Source organism: Zonotrichia leucophrys, unplaced genomic scaffold (assembly GCF_028769735.1).
Source record: "Zonotrichia leucophrys gambelii isolate GWCS_2022_RI unplaced genomic scaffold, RI_Zleu_2.0 Scaffold_558_33348, whole genome shotgun sequence".
Lineage (NCBI taxonomy): Eukaryota > Metazoa > Chordata > Aves > Passeriformes > Passerellidae > Zonotrichia > Zonotrichia leucophrys.
The window spans coordinates 9029-16938 of record NW_026992763.1 but is presented as its reverse complement, the minus strand read 5'-3'; the positions used below and the strand labels follow the sequence as shown (position 1 = coordinate 16938).

The 7910-nt window shown below is 53.9% G+C and overlaps 1 protein-coding gene across 1 annotated transcript; it reads left to right on the top strand.

Annotated features, from left to right (window-relative positions):
* Window positions 1–529: 529 nt before the first annotated feature.
* Window positions 530–1495, top strand: LOC135441817 (olfactory receptor 14A16-like). Its single transcript, XM_064701368.1, has one exon. It carries the CDS (start codon window positions 530–532, stop codon window positions 1493–1495), a length of 966 nt encoding a protein of 321 aa, XP_064557438.1.
* Window positions 1496–7910: the final 6415 nt, after the last annotated feature.

Below are 7910 nucleotides of genomic sequence, written 5' to 3'. Positions count from 1 at the left end.
GGTTTATTTATCTACTGCTCTAGGTAGCCTGGATGTGAAATAACACATAGATATTTTTAATATCGAAATAGCACATAGATATTTTTAATATCAGAATTATACTTAAAAAAACAAACAAAATCTCCCAGATCTAAATAACCCAGATCTGAATAACCCAGGAAGTGCAGATATCAGCCAAGCACCATTTTGAGGCTGCATCAGTGTTGCTTTTCCAGCCTCCTCAGGGTTTCTCTGATGTTGGCATCAGAGCCTGCAGAGCCAGAGCTGTACCTGGGCAGTGCCAGAGCTGGGAGGGGTCTGCAGGGCCGAGCTGAGCCCCCAGGGCTGGCCTGGGCTCTGGCAGCACTGGCAGGGCCGAGCCCTGGGCACAGGGAAGCAGCTGCTGGCAGGGACAGCTCCAGGCAGCAGAGCCCTGGGCAGGCAGAGGGGGGAAAGTGCCCGCAAGATGTGCTGGGATATTTGAAGTCCTCTCCAAACCCAACTATTCCATGATTACATCTTTACAGATCCCCATGCCAAGACAGCACAAATGTCCAACAGCAGCTCCATCAGGCACTTCCTCCTGCTGGCATTGGCAGACACGCGGCAGCTGCAGCTCCTGCACTTCTGCCTCTTGCTGGGCATCTCCCTGGCTGCCCTCCTGGGCAACGGCCTCATCATCAGCGCCGTAGCCTGCGGCCACCACCTGCACACGCCCATGTTCTTCTTCCTGCTCAACCTGGCCCTCAGCGACCTGGGCTCCATCTGCACCACTGTCCCCAAAGCCATGCACAATTCCCTCTGGGACACCAGGACCATCTCCTACACTGGATGTGCTGCTCAGCTCTTTTTCTTTATGTTCTTCATTGGATCAGAGTATTTCCTCCTTACCGTGATGTCCTACGACCGCTATGTGTCCATCTGCAAACCCCTGCACTACGGGACCCTCCTGGGCAGCAGAGCTTGTGCCCACATGGCAGCAGCTGCCTGGGCCAGTGCCTTTCTCTATTCACTGCTACACACGGCCAGTACCTTTTCTCTGCCCCTGTGCCAAGGCAATGTCCTGGGCCAGTTCTTCTGTGAAATCCCCCAGATCCTCAAGCTCTCCTGCACCAAATCCTACCACAGGGAACTTGGGCTCATTGCAGTTAGTGTCTGTTTGGTGTTTGGTTGTTTTGTGTTCATTGTTTTCTCCTATGTGCAGATCTTCAGGGTTGTGTTGAGGGTCCCCTCTGAGCAGGGACAGCACAAAGCCTTTTCCACCTGCCTCCCTCACCTGGCTGTGGTCTCCCTGTTCATCAGCACTGCAGTGTTTGCAAACCTGAAGCCTCCTTCCCTGTCCTCCCCATCCCTGGATCTGGCACTGTCAGTGCTGTACTCAGTGGTTACTCCAGCACTGAACCCCCTCATCTACAGCCTGAGGAACCAGGAGCTCAAGGCTGCAGTGTGGACACTGATGAGTGGATGTTTTCGGAAAAAATTAAACGGCTGGCCAATTTCTGTAAATCACTTCTAATAAAATCATCTTTGATCCTTTGTGTTGGTTTCATTTTGGAGGTCATTTTATTGTGTTTTAGAATTTTAATATTGTCAACCAAAAAATGTCATTGCTTCTGCAATTTCTCATTTTGTGTCTCTCACCATCCTTGTTCTGAAAGACTGTGTCAATGAGGGGCTGTGCTCTCAGTAGCTTTAAATGAACTTTTGTTGCCCTTTCCTCAGGAGCTGCAGCAGCAATGTCTGTGTGCAGAGCTGGGGCAGATCAGTGCTGGCCCAGCAGCAGCAGCAGCACTTGGTGTTGCCAGTGCTGCTGCTGTGGCCCAGTCCCGCTGCCCTGGTGGCCCTGGTGTTGCTGCAGGGCCTGAGTGCTCTTGGGGCCGGGCACAGCCCTGGGGGTGGCAGTGCCGGGGCTGCAGCAGGGACAGGCCATGGGCACTGCTGGGGCAGCGTTGACGCCTCAGCCCAGGCCCTGGGGGCTCCAGGCTCCTTGCCCAGGCTCTCTCAAGAACACACTCAGGGCAATGCTCAGCACAGAAAAGCCCCGTGAGCAGCCCCAGGCTGGCCGTGGGCAGGCTGGGGGAAACAGCATGGCTGGGGCTCTGCAAGGGCCCTGGGGCAGACGGGAAGGAGCAGCAGAGCAGGGGCTGATCCATCCCCAGTGCGCTGCACAGCCCAGGGCAGCGTCCCAGAGCGTCCTCATGGAGCTGCCAACAACATCCTCCCTCTGCAGCCCTGGCCTCTCCCCCAGCTCACACAGGTGCCCCATCCTTGCAGGCACAGACACGGCAGCACTGGCTCAGCAGCCCCTGTTTGCATTGCACACAGCAGGGGGAGCACCCCCATGCTGTTGGTGTGGGGACATGAACCTGAGGGAGCACAAATGCCATCAGCCCCTGGGGCCAGCAAGGGCTGGGGGACACCAGGGAAACCACTCAGCTTTGTCCTGGCCTCTGCAGTCAGCCAGAAAGTTTGTTCCCATCAGCTGGGAGTTTCCTGTCCCACTGCAGATGCTGTTGCTCAGAGCCAGGGCTGCCTGGCAGCCACCCCCAAACTGCCCTGAGAATTTTCTTTGCTTCATCTTTGCTTTCTTTGCTCCTCCCTTGCACAGATTTCTTCTTTTTGCTCAGCCCTGTCCCCTCTCCCTCTCCCAGCACAGCACGTCCCCTGGCTGCAGGACAACTCCTCTGCCAACGTCGTCCTGCTGGGAATGCACTGGGAGGATCTCCTTCCCTTTCCCTCTGGCATAGAGGCAAATCCCATCCTCTCCTTATCCTTCCACTCCCAGACAAGAAGCTGAGCATGGAGACCACAGAGGACAAATCTCCTTGGCCGAACTTCATGGAAGAGGCAGTTTTGAGTGACTCCACAGTGCAGAATTCCAACAGGGAGGAAAATCCCCAGAGATCCTGCAGGAGGAGGGGCTGCAAACCCAGCCCAGGGGGCTCTGAGGATGAAAAGACCCACCCTGAGCCAGGAAGGTGGACAGAGCTTCCAACAGAGCTCAGAGCTGATGGCCCAGGAGCAGCTTCATGATAGGGAGAAGCCCTACAAGTGCTTGGAGTGTGGAAAGAGCTTGAGGCACAGCAGCATCGTGATCAGCCCCCAGATGATGCACACTGGGGAATGGCCCTATGAATATGGGGAATGTGGGAAGGGCTTCAGCCACTGATCCACCCTTGTCATCCACCAATGCATCCACATTGGAGAGAGACTATACGAGTGTCCTGAGTGTCAGAAGATGTTTCGCACCAGCTCCAGTCTCTACAAGCACCAGCAGATTCACAGGGATGAATGGCCCTTCCTCTGCCCCGACTGGCCTTCAAGCACAACTCCAGTCTCGTCACCCACCAGCGCATCCACACTGGGGAGAGGCCCTACGAGTGTCCCCAGTGTGGGAAGAGCTTCACCAGCAGCTTTCACTTTACCAGACACCAACAGAGGCACCAGTATAATAAGCCCTGCACATGCCCCAACTGCAGAAGAGTTTCATGCACTGCTCCAGTTTTATCCCCCATTGGAGACCCCATGTTGGGAAGAGCCATGGTCATCAATGTTCCCTATGATCCATGCTGGGAAGACACCTGTCCCTTTTGTTGGCCCTGACAATTAAATGACATGGAATTGGAGAACATGAGGGTCTGGCAATGGCCGTGTCATTACATTCACTACCACCAGAGGTCATTTCCAGGGGCAGGAAAGGGACTCTTTCTCTCGCCAGGGAGAAGGGCATTCTTTCTAGACAGGAGGAAATATGTTGCCAGGAAGAGCCAGTTTTTGATGTTGTAGTTTTCTCTGTAAATAATTTTACTTATCCCTTCTGTTATCAATATTGTTTTTGTTCCATTTGTTCCTTATCTCGTGGCTGTTCCCAATAAATTGTTCTTATCCCAGCCTGTGATTTTTGCCTTTTGTGCTTTCCATGGGAGGTGGGAGGGCAGCGAGGGCAGCGAGGTTTTAGCGGGAGCAGGAAATTGGAGAATGGCATTCCTGAACCCCAGCCCATGGAAACCAAGCATCCCAGCTGGTTCCAGCCCTGGTGGCCATGGCAACAGCCTTGGGAGCGGGTCCCTGGCTGGGGCTGTGGGAACCTCTTCCCTCTGGTGCCCAGGGACAGGAGTGGAGGGAACAGCTGCAGCTGAGTCGGGGCAGGCTCAGGTTGGATGTCAGGAAAAGGTTTTTGCCCAGAGGCTGCTGGGGCCCTGCCCAGGCTCCCCAGGGAAGGGTCCCAGCTCCAGGGCTCTCTGAGCTCCAGCAGCGTTTGGACAGCGCTGCCAGGCCCAGGCTGGCATTGTTGGGGTGTCCTGTGCAGGGCCAGCAGTTGGACTGGAGGATCCTGATGGGTCCCTCCCAGCTCAGCCAATTCTGTGGTTCTGGGATCCCATGAGCCTGGGGATGGGGCTGCCAATGGTTGCCATGGCAACGGGCTCTGGCTGCGGGCCTGAGCTGGTGTCCATGGCAACCACCCCTGGCATGGGGTATCCATGGAGCTCCTGAGGGACTGCACATAGCAACAGGGGCCTGGGGATGGTTGCCATGGAAACTGACCATAGCAACAGGGGGTCTGGTGATAGTTTCCATGGAAACTGATTATAGCAACAAGGTTAGTGGTGACGGTTGCCATGGAAACTGACCATAGCAACAGGGTCCTAGGGATGGTTGCCTGCTAAGGATCAGATTTGCCACAGGCCCTCAAAGGGGTTCCATGGGGACTTTCCAAGAGTCTCCAGGCTGTTCAAGAGCTGGAATACCACAGGCACAGACAGGGGCTCCATGGAGACCTGCCAGGGCTTTCTGGGGACTGTAAAGAGCCGTGTGGTCAGAGGCAGTCACAGCCATTCAATGGTGACATCACAGGGGACCTTGTGCTGCAAAGGCACTGATCTGCCACAGGCACTCACGGGGGCTCCACGGTGACACCCAGGAGTTCCCAGGCTGCCAAAGAGCCGGGATGTCCCAGACACTCACAGGGTTCCTTTCACGGGCACAGTGGGAGCTTCAGGCAAAAGCTTTATTAGAGAAGTTTCTGTTGGGTCTCAAGGTGCAGAAAGGAGCCCTAGTAGCCCCCACAGATCCCAAAATACCCCCAAGGGCCTCCAGGCTTTCTAAATTCCTTCTGTGAGAGGAGCCTTGGAGAAGCTGGTTCCAATCTCAGCCTCAGACTTTTCAAGAGTTCATGTGTAAATAATTTCAAATCTGGAGTTAAACCTTTTTAAAATTTGTCTCACAACATTAAGGATGGCAAAGCAGAGAGATTTTTACAATTACTATGGTAATGATTAGATAAAATTATCTTAATCAGATGTATTTACACCAAGGTATAGGAGTTGTAACACTTATATAATAATATATTATGTTATGTTATGCTATGTTATGTTTGTTATGTTACGTTATGTTATGTTACATTATGTTACATTACATTACATTATATTACACTATATTATATTACATTATATTATATTACATTACATTATATTACATTATATTATATTATATTATATTATATGAAGTGATTTAAAAACAACTGCATTAAAGCAAAATCTGTAATTAAGCACAGACTGATGTCACTCCCACAGATCAATGACCGTGGGCAAATCCCTTTGGCTCAGGCTGGAGCAGTGACCTTGAGGGATGTTCCCACTGCAGGGAGAAATCTCCACACCCCTCAAGAAGGGAAATGTCAGGAGATGCTGCCATTAATATTTGGGACGGGGATTTTCTAGTCTGAGGTGCTGCCCTGTCAGTCAGATGTGCCCAGGCTGGGCCAGCTGAGCAGCTCTGCAGAAGCTCTCAGTGGTGTCACTTGGTTGCTCCTTTCTCTGGGGATTTTTCCAGCTCTGCCACAGCTTCAGCTCCCTCTGAGGATGTTGAGCATTGGGATGGAGGAGTCAGGCCGGTTTCAGCATTATTCACCCCAAAAGCAGTGTGACACTCCTCCTTCATTTCCCACTGGGGGCTTTGCAAACAGGGCCTTGCTGGAGTTGTTGGAGGCCATTGCAGGCAGAGCCTCCTGCTCCAGCAGGAACTGCCTTTCCTGGGCCATGAGCAGGGCAGGTCCCGCTGCAGGAAAAGCCCCAGGCCAGCCCCAGCACAGGGAAGGGCTCGGGCACAAGGGCAGAGTGCCATGCTGGGAGCTGTGCCAGGGAGAGCCTGAGGCACCAAAGGCACCTTGGCAGCAGCAGCTGCTTGCAGACCATGGCCAGAAGCCTCCCTTGGCAGCCTGGCCTGGTGGCCACCACTGCAGAGCTGCTGCCTCAGGGCTCATTCCTGGCTGGGCTCTGAAAAGCCACTTCTGCTCCAGGAGCCTGACTGGGAAGCCATTGGCCCCAGCACCTCGGGGACAAGATATTAATGACAAAACTCTTCATGGCAGCAGAGCCAAGGCAGGGGCAGAGGAAAGGGGAGAGCCAGGCCCAGGGGACAGGGCTGCCATGGTGATGGCTGTGAGGTCACTGCCCCTGCAGCAGCCTGGCTGCCCTCAGCAGACATTCTGGCCAGAAACATTGTGAGGGCTCCCAGCACATCAGAGAACCCACACTACAGAAATTCCATCCTTGGGGATGAGAGGGTTTATCTGGGTCACGTTGCAGAAAGTTCCTGCTCTTGGACAATTCCTGGATGGGGAATCCACTTCTCTGGAAAAACAGATACAGTTTTGTGCCACTCTCATCATTGTAAAATATTTCCTCCTTCTAACAAATATAAATCCACCCTCATTCAGTTTAGAGATATTGACCCTTGTTTTGTCATTGCAAGATTTAGGAGAAAAACTATTTGGCCACTGTTTTTCCATTTTCACAGACATTGGAGAGGACTCAAAAATCTCCACACATGGGGTTTGGAGGCCTCATTACAAAACCAGCAGGTAGAGGCTGAAGGCTCTGGACTCAGTGGGTTGGAATCTGAGGTTAGAAAAGGAGAAGCCTGGGAAGGATTGAAGGGTGCTTTCAGAAATTCTGGAGCTTTTCTTCAGAGAGGATATAGCATGAGAAGAAAACAATGGCACCAAAGGCAGCTGGGATGGCCCAGACTGGCATCAGGAGAAAAGAATTTCCCTGCCAGGGCAGGGCTGTGGTGCAGCATGTAACCCAGAAGGATCCTGGAGCAGCCCAAGGCTTTGTGTGGGCAGGCAGAGGCAGGCAGGAGGCAGAGCTGTCAGCAAAGGAAGGGCCCAGCCAGGTGGGGCAGCCGGGGGATGCCGACAGCCTGCAGGGACAGAGGCGCAGGGCAGGGACACCGTGGGACAGCCTGGGCTGCACAGGGCACAGGGATGGGCAGCAGCTGCAAGACAGCCCTGCCAGAGCCACCTTGGGCAGCACTTTGGCCATGGCTGCTGGCCCTGGGCCTGAGGCAGGAGCAGGAGACAAGTGACCCTTGCAGGCCTGGGGCCTCATTGCCTCCTTGTCCCTGCTCAGCAGCCTGGCAGGGGCCGCCCCATGCTCCTGCCCCTGGCATTGCACATCCCCACATGCCACTGCCCATCCTGGGAAGAGCCCTGAGCAAGGAGGGAGGGACAGGATCTGCCTGGCCAGGGGCTGGGGCTCAGGCCTTGGCCCTTTGCATTCCTCAAACACATCCAGCTTTGCTCAGCACCAGAGAGAGCTTGGCCTTGCTTGTCCCCAGCTGTCATCACTGCCTCCATTGTTCTGCTCTGACTGGAACCTGGGGACACTTCCTCAGTCCTGTCCCTCACAGGGATCTCTTTAAAGTACAAGAAACTTCAGTATTTCAATCTCACTTTGAACTCTTGAGAAATTCTCTGAGCACATTCTGGGGCCTGGGTCTGATGCAAAGAGCACCAAAGCCCCAGAGGCTCAATAAAGTCCTTGTGCCATGTCTGTGCTGCTGAGCTGGGCCAGGCTCCTGGCCCAGAGGCAGCTCCTGGCAAGGGCAGCGCTGCAGAGAGACAGCTCTGGCCAGGAGAAGCTCCTGTG

Bases quoted from the DNA above. Each gene is read 5' to 3' on its own strand.
- LOC135441817 (XM_064701368.1), top strand. From the start codon at position 530: ATGTCCAACAGCAGCTCCATCAGGCACTTCCTCCTGCTGGCATTGGCA.